The sequence below is a fragment of the Accipiter gentilis genome, chromosome 29, assembly GCF_929443795.1.
Source record: "Accipiter gentilis chromosome 29, bAccGen1.1, whole genome shotgun sequence".
Taxonomy (NCBI): domain Eukaryota; kingdom Metazoa; phylum Chordata; class Aves; order Accipitriformes; family Accipitridae; genus Astur; species Astur gentilis.
Window position 1 is genome coordinate 16080962 of NC_064908.1, and position 18744 is coordinate 16099705.

Sequence of the window (18744 nt, forward strand, 5' to 3'; positions counted from 1 at the left end):
ACCTATGAACATTTATTGGTTTAAGCACACTTTGCCATTATCTTCAGAATAATCTGCCTCTTTCTTTCACAATTAAAATCCCTGAACCTAGGAAACAATTAGATGCTGTTTATAAAACAAAATGCTGAAAAAAACCTTTCCTCCAAAAACTCTTGGCAAAGGGCTCATCAGGGTTTTTCTTAATGTAAAAATGATAAATTACACAAGTTAAGTTCCAAATAATTTATTCTGGCACATCTGATGACTGGGTGCATGGTTTTTATATATATACATACCTTCCAGTTAACCACTAAAAATAGCAACATTTTATTTTTTGAATACTACATCACTGACTATTTTAAATGAAATTCCTTCCTCAAGAATTAATTTGTGTGTCCTGAAGAAAGCTGTTGAACAAATACAATAGAATGTTACAGTACTACTTATATGACAGAACTGATAGGGCATTAATGTTATTTATGAAAGTACTACACTTTGACTATGCTGCTACTGAATCAAGCTGCAATAAACACAGAGTTTGGGATATCTGTAAATTTATTTTCCAAATCCAGATGAACAGATACCTGCTGAGCCAGTAAATTTAACTTTTTTAAGGAGAACCCTCACTGAAGAGCATCTTTTGCTAATGTAGTTCTAAAGAATGGAGCAAGTATGGTCTTCTTTTGAATATACCCATCTTCTCTATAAGAAGAATCCAGATGGATTCTGAGGAGTAGAGAGCAGAATAGACACCTCCTCCATCTCACCCAGAACAAGTGGCAGAAACAACCTGGCCCTCCTGAGCCTCTGCCCAGCACTCTATCCTCAAGTCCTTATTATCTCCTAAAAGAAAAGTTATCTTCACAGCTTTTTGTTGCTCATCTATCTAGACCAATGTCTTTTTTTTTTTTTTTTTTTTTTTTTTTTAGTAAAGGAAAAGTAATTTTGCTGGTCTGCTCCTAGCAATAGGGTACAAATTCACAGAGATTTTTACACAATCTATTACAATGTTTTCACTGTCAGGTTAGGGCATACATCAGACCACAAGAGATTTACAAGACAAGCTGAAGAGCCCTAAAACAAAAAAATTAGACTCTGTTTTACTCAAGCCCCTCTGTCCATTGAGCCTGAAGTTGTCAAACAAGGACCAGACTTCCACTTGTTTATTGTTTATAGTGTGCTTATTTCCCCAAAACTGCAAATGTCACAACAAATGAGCCTAAAAGGCACCATAAAGGGCAAGAGTCTCAGTACCTTTTGTGGTGAGCAAGTTCTTGTTCTGGCAATTTCCTTCCAGACAGAGGAGACAGATGATTAATCTGGGAGCACTGAGAAAGCCCCACACAAAAGAGCTATCAAAGTCACAAGGTTTTCAGCTGACACCCCTAAAAATTCCCATTAAAACTAACTGACCCTCTTGTGTATGCCGATGAACACAACCGCAAGAATATAGTCAACAGCCTGTTTACTCTTTTCTTTCTTCCTCCTCATCTCACTGTGACTCACTGCTGTCATTTTCCAGCTAGACAATGACATACTAGAGTCTGCTGGGCTCTCAGAAGGGTGGTCCACTGGCAGGGACCACCTCCATGGTCTTACTGCTCTCAGCCACCCCAGACTTTGGGGTGCAGCGTTCTGCTCCCACAGGGTCATGAAGACAACTTCATAACTGGGAATTTGTTTTTGAGATGTGGTACCAAGCAAAATAATACAAGATTAATTAACTGCGTCAATTACTACATTTCAAAAGGAAAGAAAAAACTAAGAGCCATCATTTCTTACCATATTTATTTATTTATTTCAAACAGAAGAAGCCATCCTAGTTTTCAGAACGGTTGCATGTATATGCTTTCCTAGTCACTTGGAAGGAGCTGACAGCTTTCAGCACTTCAGCAAACACTGCTTTAAGATTCTTAACAGAAGGAAGGAACCAGCAGCCAGATGAGAAGCATGTGAGGGAACGCATCTATTAGCAAGTACAGGGAGATGTCTTGTTAATAGAAGACAGAAGGAGGGACAAAGCAGGGAGAGAAAGAAGCCAGCAGTTAGTCATTTTCTCAAACAGATACATTTGGCTAGAAATGAGACGCATATCAATCTAGTATTCCTTTCTGCACTTTCAGAGCCAGAGAAAACCAATACTGAAAAGCAAAACTGAACACCAAAAGGTCTCTCTTCAAAACTGTTCAGCACCCTTAGAAGCCCTCAGATAATGAAAACAGCGAGAAAATGAAAATTTTCCTAGTACTGGTTGCATAGGACAGAGACCTTCCATTTTTAAAAAACCCTTTTTGATTCAACATCGATGCGGCCATTTCAGATACCTACTAGTGAAAAACTAGATCTCTTCGCCTCCAAACCAGAGGACATCAAATGATGGCCTAAGGCTGGCAAGGGACAAATAAATGTGTTGACCAAGAATCAGCTTTGCCATTAGCGAAATCCTTTGTCCAGCTCCTTCTGTGATCATGGAATAGGAAGAGATGGCTCAGCCTCCAAGACAGGCTGAGAAGGTTTGAGGTTTTTGTTTTGGGGTTTTTTTTTGGTTGGTAGGTTTTGGTTTTTCGTTTGTTTGTTGGAAGGGAGAAGAAACAGCAGAGCAGGGAGAGAGACTAAGGGCTCAAGTGAACAATGAGTTGACACAGCACAAGAATCAAGTTTTGTATCACCCCTCATGTGAAGAGACACCATTTGGGTATGTTCAGTCTGTGGAACAAAACTCAAGTCTCACTATACCAGTAAAAATCAAATATATGGATTAGCAAGGTAATTGCTCAGTTTGCATCATTGCCATTAAGAACGTAATGTGCAATAGCAAAAGTTGCCCGTGCAGTTTCTTCAAGGAACAGGAACACAAAACAAATAAATAGATCAGTAACATGGTCTCTAACGCTACCTTTAACTCAAATGAGGGAATGTTAAGTATCAAACTATCCATATGCAAAATCTGCATAAAAATAAAACAGTTTTTAGAAGATTCTTTGTCCAAATCATCACCTGCGTTGCCTCCCGAGCAACAGTGTTTCCTGCATTCCATTGCTGGCTGAAAAGGATTACTGCAGCGTTGCTATTTGCTCCAATCTGCTATCCTAAAATGACATTTTGGCACATAGGTGGTTTTAACTACTCAAGTTTAAGAAAAGCTCTAGATAATATAGTTGCTCTGAACAACATTTAATATATACTTGACTCATAGCACATTGTTACTCAGCCCAAAGACTTGTCACTGAGCTTAATTTTAATAGCATACATCAAAACAAAAAAAGACAAAGAAATAGTTACCCCTTTCTTGACTAATCAATAAAGCTAAAAAAACCCAAAAATCCCTGAATTGCCATGGGAAAATTAGTATGCAGTATGCCCTTTCAAGGAGATATGTAGTTGCGTACCTAGATGTTTTCTTCTTTTGCATTTTAGAGAGAATGAAGAGAAATAAAAAGAAAAAAAATCACAGCATGATTCATCATTATTAGCATGAAACTACAGCAAAAAAATCAAGATATTGAAATCCATTTGCCATAGTCTTTTTCTTTTCATACTTCTCATAAGCTTGTTTTTATAAGTCTTTTCATAATCTGCTTCTGCCCTGTGTTGAAGACACGATATTGGGCTCAACAGGTATTTGATTTGACTTAATATAACTATTATTGTCTTCTTAAGACACACCAAGACAGCAGATAAGGACAAATAAGGAAAGGTCAAAGCGAAGCCAGAGAGGAGGAAACCAGCGACAGATAAAGGGCCAGCTCAGCATAAACACATTATTTTCCCTGTGAATAATGCTGGAAGTGGTAATAAGATACTGAAACATAATTCAACTACTAGCTAAAGTCTAGTTACCACACTAAAATTTCATTCTATCTGCAAATTCTACATAAATGCACCACTGAAGGAAAAATGACCTGCAGATAAAAAGACATACAATACCTTTAAATGTGTATATTATATACGTCATTATAGAGTTGCAGCTGTTTCAAGTACAGACTTTTCTATGCAAAAATAGAAGCTAGCTCTTTCTCTCTCACTATATGTATTTCTAGTAACTGGAGAAGCCATGATTAAAAAAAAAAACAAAACAGAACACCAAAATATTTTAAGATCTCTGAATAAAAACTGTGACAACTCATATCACAGTACTCTAGTTTATAGACTTCTTGGAGAAGTCCATTTTAAGCTCTGGATAAACCTGATATCCCAACAAAGGAAGAAAACTATTTAGCCAGTTTGTCACAACATACCCCCGATCTTTCACAGGTATAAGAGAAAGAACATCTGGTTTTCAAACCTGTAGTTCTGCTAAAGCTGCCCTTCTAACCATTTGTCATCATCTGACTTATCGGTAAAACAACAGAACATTTATGGATTCTTGAATTAGCAGCCTTTTAAAGTTAATATACAAGGGGAAAGCTCTGTTGACTCTGATTTTTTTCTCATTTCATATAAGGAAAAAACCTCCAAACTTCCTTAGATTCTTTCATCAACTTAGGCCTGTGGACTCTGGTGACAACAGGGATTTCTATCATTACAACTATGAAGCTTTTAGTAGCATAGTGTTTATACATCAGTGACTCTTGTTCTGTGAAAAAAAGCAGGCAGTTTCCACAAACTACAAGGATGCTCAGTACAATGAATAATTGCTTAGCACTTCATTTTCTACATAATGATAATTTTCTTATATGTAACTAAATAATTTAAGCCGTTTATTAATTTATAAGCTTAGTTGTGGACATTTCTGTGTTTTTGGCATCAGTACACAGACTGCCTAAAGTGTTGATACTGTATGTCCTCAAACAGTTTCTAAGTGTCCTCGTAATTGCTTGTCACCTGTAAAAGAGGTTTAGATCCAATGCAAAATTAACATATGGTGAACAGATGGACTCAGAACAGACGTTTGTCGAGAAAGTACTCACACCAAAGACTTTTTGGCTTCAGCCTTTTAGGACCTTCAGAAAAGTCCTACTTGAAGCTCCAAGTCATACTAATCAGGGGAACATCATTCTTCAATGACAATCTCGTGTTGCAAAAACTTTTATTACCTGCTACAAAGAAGAATGCTTGCAACTTTTCTGTTGTCACAGTGCCTCCATAAACAGAAGCAACAAAATACTGTTTCCATAGGGTACCCCACCCATCCAACAAGAATAAGTCAACTTGTATGAAACAAAAATGCAAGCACAAAGCTGCTATTATGATGACTTAAAAGAATAAATAATTAAATAAAAAGATTAAAAAAAGAATCCGCTCCCCTCCCCTGCCAACTCTTCAACATATTCCATTACTTACTGTGGAGGTAAGACAAGAGTTGTCGGCTGGGCTTTTGGTCGGCGTTTTGCAGATACTCCCATCTGGTTGGCTGAACGTTTCAAAGACTGCTGATTCAAAAGGCCAGATGCTAGCCCGGCATGGTACTGCAACTGGATAATAAAAACCATATATATTAAAATACACACCACTGCACTACTCTATGTCAGACCTCTACTGTCTGTACCACCTGATTCAAATTACAGTCAGTCAGCAAGTTAATGTATGGTATTTCATATATATATATATATTGCTTGGATGGAAGACAATATGAACAAAAGCATATTAAAAAAAGTCTGCTGTGAAACAGGTATTACAAGGAAATTATGCTATAGGGCAAGTAAGATGATGAATCAAAGACTTCCTCTCAAGTCCTACCTCTCCTGAAACTTGGGCTTGCTTTTAAATGTTAAGACTGTTTCTCCTCTCAAGGGATCAAGCATTCTTACTTTTTGGGAGATAAGAGGAAGAAAGATGCAACCCTTTCACTATATAAACCAGCTTTTTAGAAATAACACATCTTTTTTTCTTGAACATAAAACCACAAAACACTCGCAAAGAAGTTTCTACCACTGTAAAGAAAAATCTAGCCTTTAAAATACCTGCTAGCACATCTCCATAGCTTTGCAGAAAGATTCACATTCAGTAGCTTTCTCCTCTAACCTTTTATTTTACCTGCCAATGAAAGACAAATTTATGAAGGACACAACATGAATCTGCAAGATTTTTAGTGCATTCCCACTGCTTACAGATTTAAGAACAGCTACAGTGCTGTGTCTGTCCTGAAACCAGCTTCAAGTGCAACAAGTTACAAGCTCACCTCTAAACACTTTCAATCTACATTTACATTTAGTCCTCCATTTTTGAAGAGAAGGGGCAGGACAAAGATTTGGTGTCAGACAAATGCAATTTCCTTCATCATTCTAGTCCCCACACCAATGTGTTCATTAAATTGTCTGAAGATTTGTTCTGAAAAAGGCAAACTGTTTAACACATTAACAACTCTAACCATGTGGTCTGCATCTAAAAAAAGGTTACAGAAAATAAAGTGGTCTTAGGCAAAGCTATTCTGCAGGGTACTGGCTGAAAATGAGGGGAGCAAAGCTTGGTAAAGTGATCTACTTGAAAACGACTATTAAAATGAGCGAAGCTATCCTGTGAGCCAATTTGACTCAAATGTCAATGCTCAGAGCATCCATAAGGCTTTTTAACAGGCTCCTGATTTACTTGGCTGCTTTGCCACGTCATCTCGGCCGTGGCACAACATGAAGACACATCGCATTCCTAATGGGAAGAGAACCATGCTCCGCCAGGGAAGGTGGGGGGATTGTAATGCCCCGAGCACTCTGCTTAGACCAATGAATTTTGCTCAAATTTGTTTTTCTCCGACAGATTTCTGAAGGGGGGGGGGGGGGGGGGAGAAAAGAAAGAAAAAAAGAAATCAATGAGAGCAATGGACAGTACATGTTTGAAAGGCAATGTTTCAAACTGTCAGGGGCTTAGTTTTCAATCTTCACTACCAGAATTTGCAGTGAGCGCAATATGCAGGGAATTAAAGGGAAAGACCGTTCTGGCAGAAGACCCCTCTGACTCCAGGAATACACTTGTCCCTGTTCTTCTTGCATCTTATTAAGAGCAGCCCTCCTTCAGCAATTATGTGCTGTTGACACCATTCATTTACGTTCACTGCGCAGAATGACACTGACAGGTATTTCAAGTAAATACCATCATTTGGACACTTGCTTAGAAATGAAGGTAATCACAGGTGCTAATCATAGATGAATTTTAAATGCAACCTTTTAAAAACATTTCATAACCTCCTGGTTAATCTGACATTTAGTGGTCAGGCATAAAAAAAAAAAGGAATTAAAAATAAATATATTCTAAAAACCAATTCTGTCCTTGAAGGCTGACTCCCAATGATTAAGCTATTTTTATTAATTATAAGTATTTCTTTATAATCTACCTTTGCTCCTAGGAATGCAGGTCCAACTGTCAAAATCTATAAGGGCCATTAAATATTTACAAAACTATCCTTATAATGGGAGAAAAGGTCAAAGTTAATAAAACTGACAGGCAGCTTCTGTCCAACTTGATTTATACATTATTAAAGTATCGCATACTGTATTGCACAGAATGCATTCCTTTTTGGGGGCACAGGGGTGTTAACTGAAGAGACTGGGAAATTGTTTCTTAATCCTTTGTTCTGAGGAGCAGAAACAAGACTGAAAATAGTGCCAAATCAGTACCACTAGCATCAAAAGTATAGCAGGGAGATTCAGCAGTCCTGATAGATAATAAACATGCCATTCAGCTCCTTTCTCCTTTTGCAAAATAAATACCTTTGTCTGCCAGCATCGGCCATAACAGCAAATCTCAGCTAAAAAAATACGAATCGCCTCAAAATTTTTGCTTACTAACAAGAGAACACTGTTTCCAAACATAATCTCTTCACCTTAGGGAACACACATGAAACATACTGTCAGAGGATATTAGGAGTGCTAAAAGGCTCATACAGGGAAGCTGAGATGAGTTCATGGGACACAAACCCTTTGAGGGTTAACAAACACACAGAAACCATATTTAGCTCAAGAAATCCCTGAGCCATAGACTGCTGATAGCTGGAAGAACATTGTATACAGGTATATGCTTACAGCTACTGCTGGAGATGAGATATGGGGCGACATGATCCTTTGGTTTGAGTCAGCAGAGCTGTTGTGTCTTTCAGTTAGTGTCTACAGAGGGGTGCTCCATGCAGGTCTAAGAGACCCTGCAACCCAACGCAGCCAAAAATTGGGCACTTGTGGATGGTCACAACTGCCTTCTCTAAGTGTATTCCCAACAACCTTCCACCTGCTTTCAAAACCCGTGCTCATCTAAACCAGCAGAATGGTAAACAGCAATAGCTTTATCCATAAAACATGTTAAATACTCACTGAACTTGCGTATTTGTGCAGCACTAGGTAGTACTGCAAATCATTTCTCTACCAGCCGCTTAGGAATTCCCTATCATTCAGAGGCTTTATTACAGCAAGCATCCACGTCTTTCAGCTTTGGGGAATTCCAACTGGTTTATGTGAAGCTAAGCTCTTTACTTCCTAATGAAATATTCCTCTGTAAAATTTCAACAAGATTGATCTTTGTCCCCCAATACATGCAGATGAAACACAAAATCTATTTCAGAAAACTAAGAAATAAAAAACAACCACAAAAAAAAATCAATTTATAACACTTAGCAGCTAGGATATACACCAGTGCCAACCTGTGCAGTTTTATGATGAGTCTCATGATAGCTGATATTTTTTTAAAACTGTGGTTCCAAGTAGATGTGTGAATTCCACATTTTAAAAATCAAAAGAGACTCTAGTTGTCAAGGATGTAGGAAAAGTACTGAAAATTAACACTTCAATACATACAAAAGCTTTACCTGAAGGTAAATAAAAACAGAAGTTGGAGTATTTTTAAATTTCAATATTTTTGAGATTCATTATTTTTTATGGTAATAGCAAGATGGCCTGTATTTTCTAGAAGAAATGTTTATCAGTGATGTTTTACAGGTGCCATAATTCACATTTTCACAGTGTTCCTGAGTATATGAAAACTACATTCACATATTAACGGCTCTCCATCTTCCTCACAAAGTGAAATACATCATAGCAGAGATAGCACTTTGGAGTCAGTTTTCTCACAGCTGTAATTGTAAGGAGGGCAATTTCTTCATTCATGTAAGATGTCTTTGGCTTTCACATGAACTATTTAAACAGAGAAGGTGTATTAGAGAAATGCAGACTGTATTTATTTCTGAGAGCATTAGTTTTTTTTTAAAAGTTAATCACATCTTTTATTTATTCTACACCAGTGACTCTCTTCTCACGAGAAACAAGGCAACGCACCTCCTAAAACAATCAAAACAAACAAAAAAGAATCCCTCCATGCCCCTGAAAGATCACACTGTCTTCTGCAGATGATCTTTAAGGTTTGGAGCAGACAGAAACCTTCTGCTACAGCCAAACCACAGCCAAAGGGCTTAAACCAGAACAACACAGTAAGGTCCCTTCATTAAATAGAAATGTACTGACTGTATCGTGACTGATCATATTTTGGCCTATAGGATTACTTTATAGTGTATGTTATGAAACTACAAACACATACACAGAGCTAATTGAAAACTTTTAAAATTAAAGCTCCATCATTAGAATCATGCTGGGTCTAAAGGTCTTTAGCTTACATAATTCATGGGCTGGAAATTTTGCATGTGCTGACTGCTGACCAAACAAGTCATTACACTCCACTTACTGACAAGGCCACTTAACATTGTAAAAACTGGTTGGGTAGGAAGAAGGTAAGAATCAAGGGGGAAAAAACCCAACCAACCAACCAAACACTTGAAGCATTTACAATTGACCATGTCAACTCACAGTTGCACATTAAATTTACATATTACCATTATTTAAAGCTTTTTAAGCTTTAGGTTTTCTTTGAAAAGTGAAAGCAGAAAAATGACTTTTCTTTGTAACCACATTACTCTGTTGTGATGTTTCTTCCATTCTCATGGAAATACTTACTGACCACATACATAAACAAAAAAGCATTTTCTCAGATACGGGTAATATAAAAAAAGAGTTTATTTCCATTCCTCCAAGAAATGGAGTTTTACAGAAGTGGCTGACCGATACTTACCCATCACAGAATTTGAGTTCACTGCAATACTGGCGAACGCATGCACATTTGCCTCCTTTTAAGATACACAGTACTTTGCCCCTCATCATTAAACTATTTCTCCCTTGCAGCTAACAAGGGATTTGTCTACTATGATAAAACTCCAGTTGTTCTTTTGAAAAGAGCAATGAGCAAGCAAGCAAACAGGACACTCCCACAGTTTCATCTCTGCAGACTTAAGTAGGCAAGAGAGAAATTACACTACCATAATTGGTATTTTTAAGCTTTTCTCAGATAATGAGGCTGGTTTGGAAATTCTCTTTTTCGCCAAACAATGTTTGATCATTTTAGGATAGCTGAATTCTTGACTTGGCCAAAACAGCATCAATAAACCAAAAGAGCAGCCTCCAATTCCTTTACTCATTGGTTTTCCCCTTGTGGAACTGGGTTGCAGGCTTTTTAATTAATAGGAAAGCTAGACATTGTGCCTTTGCTCTAGCTTACAATTTAATTAGAACACTTTGTTCTATTTTTTCAGAGCATTTATGCCCCCCCAAACACTTTCCAGTTTACAAGAATATTTAAGCAACAAATACCGATCCATGATGGGAAGAAAGGCTATCCCCATCCCATTCTTTTTTAAATCCTTGTACAAAAGTTACTATATCTTTTCCTAAACACCCTGATCCTACTAAACTGTGAAACTAATGAGCCACTCACAGGCCACAGCTCTTATTTACATTGCATTGAGATGCACCGTGCCATTGCCTCACCCTGGTCAATTAAGCAGGAGATATGGAGCATTCTGAGGACATCTACCTGCATATGCAATCTTGGTTTTCCCTTAGGTCTCTCCTCCTCCCTCCCAAGGCTAGGGGCTGAAGAACAAGTTTAGACATTTTACATACATATATATATATATATATATAAAAAGGTACAATAGTAGGAAATGTATTGACACATATCCCTGTTTCTTTTAACATCTTGTCTTCACTACATTTTTTATTCCATTGTCTTTGAATTCCTATTTTTGCTGAGTACTGTTTTAATTAGTTTCAGATTTCAGCCTTAAAGTGTGTTCTCTCCATACTTTTCTTTCAAAAAAATTGAAGTTTGGCTGATGAATGACTGCATCAATGTTCCCTCACTCCAATAACTGCTTGCAATTCTTTGGCTTTTCACCATGCAGAGATAGCAAATCTGGCGCACCTTCTTCAAGGAATTGGTCAAAACTTCAGCATCTGCATCCTTGCTGCCAATAAAATTATCTGCGCTGTTCAAAGCCTCCGCAAAAGCCACTACTCCTCCTCCAAGTTTTGGGTTTGGTTGGTTTTTTTTGTTTTGCCTTTTTTTTTTTTTTTTTTTTTTAAGTATTGTGGAATCCGTTTAATATTTACATCAGTGACATGTTCTTGCTTTTTGGATAATATCAACGCAAAGGGACACTACACAGCCAACAGGCTCTGAGGTTTAAAGAGATCTAGTATTTGAAATGGATAAAGAGACAGAGTAATCATAATCTGGGGCTACACACTACTTTATTTACCTCTTCAGAATAACTGTATTTTATGCTTAAGAGGTTTATAAATACCTCCGGGTGCTCTGAAGGGCTTGAACATATATATTTCCTGAAAGATAACTAAATGAACTGGTATTTCATTGGATATGCAACTACAACCCAGACACGTAACAGAATCACAAAAAGCAGAGTAAAATTATTACATTGCATTCTGCATCTAAATGACAAAATAAAACCATGTGCAGTAACAAACAGCAGTGTTTTCAAGTAACTCTGAGCTCAACGGTAGTAGTTGGTACGGAGGTTGTCCACTAATAGGCAAACAGTGTTAGTGTCGCTCTATGTGATATATTCACACTTCTGTGTTCACTTAATGGATTTCATTAAAGTCTAAAGAACGAAGAAGTGCACTTGATCAATATTTGACAGAAAATCCAAATTCCTTTCTGACAAAAGCATTATCTTTGCATAGGACAAATAATCTGCAGCAGGGAGAAGTCATCATTAAAACTCAAGACTGAATAAGGACACAATTAGTATCTTTCCCCAGTGCTGCTGTGCTCCCTTAAACAGCCACCAGAACTTTGAACTGAAGACACTGCTCTCATGCTAAAATTAATATTTTCTAAAGCCCTAGACTAAATCTTTGGTGTCAGGGGCTCAGGTGGCAGCTATGTCAGTATAAAGAATGGCCTGCTGCCTCTGTGACAGGGGATGCTCAGGTGCTTATATAAGAAATGTGGAGATACTTTAAAAATGAGTGGTAGAATAAAGGGCTGCAATCAGCTACAGAAACACTCTTCAAATTGTCTACCAGCATGCCATGATTTGCAGCACTGTGATTGGGCTTTACCACTACAGCAAACAAACTACTTTTCAGACAAATAAAGAAACGAATACTCTTCTCCAATAAAGTGTCTCCAAGCTGCAAATCCAACTAGCCTAGCTGCACCATCAGACAAAGGGGAGAAAGACAGTCAAAGAACAGAGAGGGAAATCCATTAGTGGATAAGCAATATAGCAGTAATGACCCCGGCTGGTAGTTGGGGAAAAAAAAATTAGCTCCACAACTCATTAAATTTAATTATTTTAGCTTCTGTTAAATTCCTTTCCTTAGCTTTGGTCACCTGCACAATAATTAAAATGCACAATATATTTTGGACTAGCAAATACCCATACTGCGTAGCAGACAACAGCTATTAGCCTAGCCATAGGTCTTTCTGCCAGCATACAGAAACCTGGCTTTACTCAGTCTCCCGTGGCCTCCCTGAAGGGGAAGCTGTACTCAAAAGATCAGAACTCCAGCATACAGTTCATCCTGACACAGAAATGCCATGGGCAGACGGATACACTTTGCCAAGGTATACCAGACATCACCGCTCTCTTCTACTAGAAGTGATCACACTACCATGGCAGCAGAAGGGGTTGCATGAATATGGTTTAAACTGAGCTGAACTTGCCAAATTAGGAGAGAACTCTTCCTTAAATGGCGGCTTTTGCCAACATCCTCTTTCTTTACATCTAGCAGACATCCCAAAGCAATGCTGCTGGGAATGCTGACTTCCAGCCCACTAGCAAGGGCAACCAATTAAAGCTTGAAGCAGGACAGTTAGATCTGGAACAGAATGTATGTGGCCTATTTCCCTATATGAACATTCCTACTATACCTTCAGAATATTCATGATTGGATTAATTTATACTCCTTCTAAGACACTATAAAGTGACCCACAGAAAGCACTCATACACAAATAATAGCAACCGATACAGATCACTTATAAGTGGTTAGAAGAGGTTTAAATTCTCATCCTCCCTTGTAACGCAGATTTTTGCACAAACTCTAGAATCACCATAGGCGACTGGAAGTTAGAAATCTGCTGCATCCTGGAGGATGAGTGTCAAAAAACCACATCATTTTCCCCCCTTTAAAACATATCGCATTCAACACTGAATGGACATCTCTAGGACACCTGTTGGAAAAGATGACCATAACCACTGTACTTGCAAGCAGAATGCTGAAATGTAATGATCAACAAAACCTGAAACTTTGCCTCCTCCCCTCCCCCCCGCCAAGGCAATTAAAAAAAGAGCTTTTCTGCCCTTACTCAAGTTTTCTGTGTTCAAAAACTAATGATATATATCTGAATCCTGTCTTCAACCTCACACTGACTTTTGGGAGACAGAGCAATCCTGCTGTTACTTAGCAGGAGTGTGAGCTCTTCCTTCTCTGAGAAGTTTCACTGAAAATTTCCTCCAGCTAAAACAATATTATGAGTTAACTAAGAACTCTAACTTTAAACTCAATTTTATATATATATATATTTTTTAAAACTCTTCAGAATAACCACTTACAGCTTACAACATGGGACTTTTGGGAATTTTATCTGAAACAGAACACCAGATTTAAGAAAAACTAGCTCTCTGCATTTACATAGGACATTTACATGAGAAGTTGGATAATCATGTATCCTTGTCATTTGTATACAAGGTAGAGAAATCATCTTACTCCATACCGCTAGAAACCAAAAAGTGTTTTACTACATCAGTTTGTGCAATGCACTATTGCTAATAGCAACATATGGCCAAACTTTATTTCCAAAAAAATAAACAAACCCCCTACCCTTAGTGATTTTTGAATGTCTCTACTTTTTAGATGACCAAGGTGTAATCCATGAAAATGCCAACTTTTGAAAAATCAATTTAAAGGATATTTCAAGTTAGACATGCAAAAAATAGACATTTATAAAAGTCTTAGTCAAATTATTTCTTTAGACTTCAAAGAGTTAAATTATGAATGTTTTTAGGAATGAAAAAAGAATCTATCAGGTTTGATTGATAAAAGTGTAGCTTTTAACTAAGACTGAAAAAACTGAAGACTGGCAACATTTTTTTCCAGAATAATATGCTTCCTCTGCTTTTTTCAGCACAGTGCACATAAATCAAAGAAATGTTAAAGAGGCCCATACATCACAAGCTGGCATTTCCAAACTATTTACAAAATCTGTAATAGTCAAGAGGATGGAAAATATAGAAGTGTGACCAGCAAAGTTACTGAAAGTAAAAAAAGGTAGTTTTACCATCCCATCAGGGTTAATTAAGTCTGGAAAAAGCTCTCAATTGTAGAATTTAAAAATACTAAACCAAAACGATCCTGATAATGCAGGGTTACGAAAAGGAAAGACGACAGTATATCAACCAAAACAGATAAAAGGTGGATTTGAGCAAGGTGCTTGTTCCATGCACATGGTTCTGAAAATAGATAAAGCAAATGCCCTAATAAGGCTTGCAATACATACAAAAGCAGGGCTGACTTTGCATCTGCAAAAAGACCGCCCCCAAAATATCAGTAACTCCAGTACTTAGCTGCGTATCTATCAAATTTTCACACCCCAACATCTAAAGCATACAACAGACTTATACAGATGAGGTTTTCCTCACCAACTTTTACAAATGAGAATCTCATCTCCTCTTCTGAAGGGAAAGACATGGATTACGGAAAGTTTATCTGTCCATCTGTTGAAGATGTCACACTCTGACTAGGGAGTGCAAAAAGCACAGAGATGTTTTACAACCAAATCCAAAACTTACTGTAGTCTGAACTAGTGTAAAAGCCATATGCTTTGCAAAAACACCTCTTTTGCTACACATTTTTTTACCACAGCACAGAGTAACAGTTCGAAAGCTGCTGTAATCTTTATTTCTGAAAATAGATCACATATTCTTACTCTCATCTGCCACACTCGGGTAAGATAACCGATCAGAAACCAGAAAAACAAGGAAATACTACACTGTGCAATGAAAGCTAAAAAAAGACACATTCCATTGCAAGAAGTTACCCGCAGTTTACAGGTAAAGCAGCAGCTCGGAGAGCCCAAGACTGGGAACAGGATGATGCGCCAAACAGAAGGGTTTGGTGGAATGGCACATAAAGCCGTCTTACAGTTTTCTCTGTCAGTGTTGAAGACTTTGAGTAGCAGTATTTCAGATGAAGCCGGGGGACCTCAGAAATATCTTTAGGACTAAAACAAATGGAATACATTTCATATTATTTTCATGGGAGCTTATAATGATATTATAACTAACTCAATTACACCACAAGATTAATAGCCTTTAAAATGCTCCCAGTCATTCATTACAGGCTTAATTAAAACTCTCTTTTGGTGCTGAGCCAGCAAGAAATATGGAACTACTTGCTAACTAACCATATATAAGTATATATGGTATTATCTTTATCATGCTGTTTGTTTCCATGGCCACAATTCAGTAAGCAGTTTGGTTTGTTTTTTTAAAAAAATAGTATCAAAGGCAACAAGAAAAATGGACAAGATGCCACTTGAGAGGCTTCCACACCTGCAAACTGATCAGCTCACTACAGCTAACCAGTTTATTTCTAGTCTTGCTGCAACAGTTAAGGGCTTCTACAATAGCAGATGCCTTTCCTCCCACACATCAATTAATTTTCAAATGCACTCAGGTTGTAGAAATAATGAAGTGCTGAATGCTTTCCTATTGACAAGGTTTGCTGTCAGGAGGTGGATGCTGTAGGCGAGGTGCTAAAATGCGCTGCTGCTACATGCATGCCAAAGGAAAGACATGCCACGCCACATGAAACTTGGTCGACAGCTATCAGGGCACATCAATTATTTTATTTACCCCTCTCTCACTGGAACCAAAAGGAAGAAATCCTCTCCAAAACCTTTTTATTGTATTTATCTAGGTATTTATAACACACCATTTACAGTGAGATCTGAGCTTTTGTGCTGACCCAAGAAACTTTTCATATTCGAGAAGAAGAGTAGTGTTTTTTCATGTATTGTTACATATGCTAAAAAAGTTACATTAAAATAGTTAAGGTTACAAATGAAGAATTCAATAACTAGGAAACCCTTGAATTCGTATTGCCTATGCAATTTAAATCAGTCTGTGCTAAGGATGCAGACTGATGATGTGCTTTTTCCCCCAAGGACCTCAAATTACCAGTCTGCAGGATCACATGGATGAAGAGGCAGTTATTCAGCACCCATTTCCATGCACAGAATGTTATTTACAGTACTTCACACAATGCCCACACTTATCTTCTCAGATGTCTTCTATGATATTTTCCTGCTTTATCTTGCTTCTTTACAAATACTGTTAGATATACCTTCACAGTTCTTATTCCACTCATGCTGGGTGTGGATCTGAGGAATTTTTAAGAACATTAAATGTTTTTACTACTTACTATATTTGTAGTACACTTCCTATAGATAACAACTGCAGTCAGGTGCTCAGCAAATCTCAAAGGAGCCAGAAAAGGCTTTAAGCCAAGTCATGGCAAGGTTGGAATCTTTACCCCCACTTCTATCACTTGAAATAAAGGATTAGTCAGTAGCAGTTCACCATTACTTTCTGTCTTGATCAGCCACTAATTGGAAGTGAAGCAGATCCCGCCAGCTATTATCTGAAAATGAGTTAAAAAATGAGATTCTTAACTTTCAAATTCTATTCTACGCTCTGGAGGACAGCATGCTCTCATGGATACAGACCCTTCTCATTTTGTGTCCTCAAATTAGAAGCCATATAGCTAGTGAGCATAGAACAGCCAAAAAAAAAAAAAAAAAAAGAAAAAGTGTTATTTTATGGTTAAGAGCCTGGATGGTTGGAGCAGATCCTTTCCCCAAGTTTCCTAGGAAATATTAAGTCATTCTAAAAGAACCTTTGTGAACATTTAGTCTTGCCTCTTACCTAATTCAAGTTACTTTGTGTTTATAATTTAGCAAACATAGTTAGAAAAAACAGAATATGCATGTGCTCACCTTTCAAGTCTTCCAAGGAAGGTGAATCCCATACTATTCCTCTCCAGTTCTTCCAGTGCTTAATTACCACAAGTGTTTAAACCACGCACCTCAGCTGTAGTCTGAATTTGTTATACTTCTATTTTCAATTACTGATTTTTTTTTTCTTTGCTTGCTATAATGAAGATCCCTCTTATCCACTTTTCCCCCCTCAATAAAGATGTTGGTACAAAGCAAGTGAGTCATCCATTATCTTTTCTTTCATGAGTGAAATAAATTGAACTTGTTTGATCATACAGAAGGAGCATAGGAATCCAAATGCTTTTGATCAGTTCTCATGTCTCTCAACGAGAAAACCTCAAATTAACAGGCACCTAGACAAATGGTAACTAAGTAGTTTTACAATTACAATAATGCTTAAGACCATTTTCAAGTGTTAATAACTGAAAACATTACTAGTACAGGTACTAACAGGTAAAGAAACTTGTTAAAAATAGATGATTTTCTGCCTTTTAAAATATGTGATTTTCAGGCTGACCTTGTCCCTTTTAAATTTTTATAGCATCTTCAGTTCCAATTTGAGATTTTCATACAGGGTAGGCAAACCTTCTTATGTTCTATATTAAATGCAAGACACCTTCTTGGCATGATGTGCAATATTAATAATATAACAGTACCAATTTCAGGAGCAGCAATGTAGCATCAACACACGCATACCTACATGAATAGAAATTTAACCATGTATATCACAGAAATCTTTAATACATCACAGGAAAAAAAGCAGGTCTAAGACAGCTCAAACACAATTTAGAGATTTCCTCTTTTGCCATACAAACATATGACCTTGTCATGCTTCACAAGGTAACACCAACGTAGCTGATGCAAGAAAACATATGCTTCTTTTTACTGGACTCAAAATAGGAATAGAGGGGAAAGAGAATGATACTCGGGGCCAAACACAGGTTTCTGAAGACTAGACTGGCAGCTGTTGCTGTATTCAGCACAAAATGTCCCCACTCATGCAAGCTCTACAGTACTCCTATCACTAATTGCCACAACAGAATTTGAAAAATACTTTTTGGAATTACATACTACAGATTCTTTATTTAGCTAGGAATGTGCACTGATGTTATCAGGAGAGTTTTCAAACTTTGAGACTGAGCCATTTTTAAGTTGCTGTGGGACACAGTTAAAGCCACAGGAAAAACTAAATGATTAATTTTTATGGATTTCAAAGGAGACTGACACACATTTGACTTTCCATGCATCGGCTGTCTTGCAGGGCACTCTTCAATAACCCAATTACCACTTATATGTCTACCATCTAACCCACAGACATTTCAGCTTCTCATCTAAACCTGGACATACTTTATTTCTCTATCTTGATAATCACTAAGAAAATCTTACTGAATCAAAAACCAGCAGTTCATCAGTAGCCCAGTTTAAGGCACCAAGTAAACAGTCATTCCTCTCACTGCTTTGTGGACTTCATTATTAATGAAGTAAAAATTGCAG

General features: G+C 37.4%; 1 protein-coding gene and 1 long non-coding RNA gene across 5 annotated transcripts in view; both read right to left on the bottom strand.

The window, feature by feature from the left end:
- The window catches only part of MED27 (mediator complex subunit 27), a 96036-nt gene that overhangs the window by 53108 nt on the left and 24184 nt on the right, over positions 1 to 18744 (bottom strand). For all 4 annotated transcript variants that reach the window (XR_007509921.1, XM_049832041.1, XM_049832043.1 and 1 more), the window contains exon 3: positions 5263 to 5393. Coding sequence is in view for 3 of the 4 variants with exons in the window: in XM_049832041.1 (XP_049687998.1) it covers positions 5263 to 5393 (131 nt within the window). In the remaining variant the exon portion in view is untranslated. The remainder of the gene's footprint in view (positions 1 to 5262; positions 5394 to 18744) is intronic.
- Positions 15300 to 17667, bottom strand: LOC126052014 (uncharacterized). The gene is made up of 3 exons (XR_007509922.1): positions 17251 to 17667; positions 16433 to 16635; positions 15300 to 15474 (listed from the first exon to the last, which is right to left on the bottom strand). It is a non-coding gene; the product is annotated as an uncharacterized LOC126052014 (long non-coding RNA).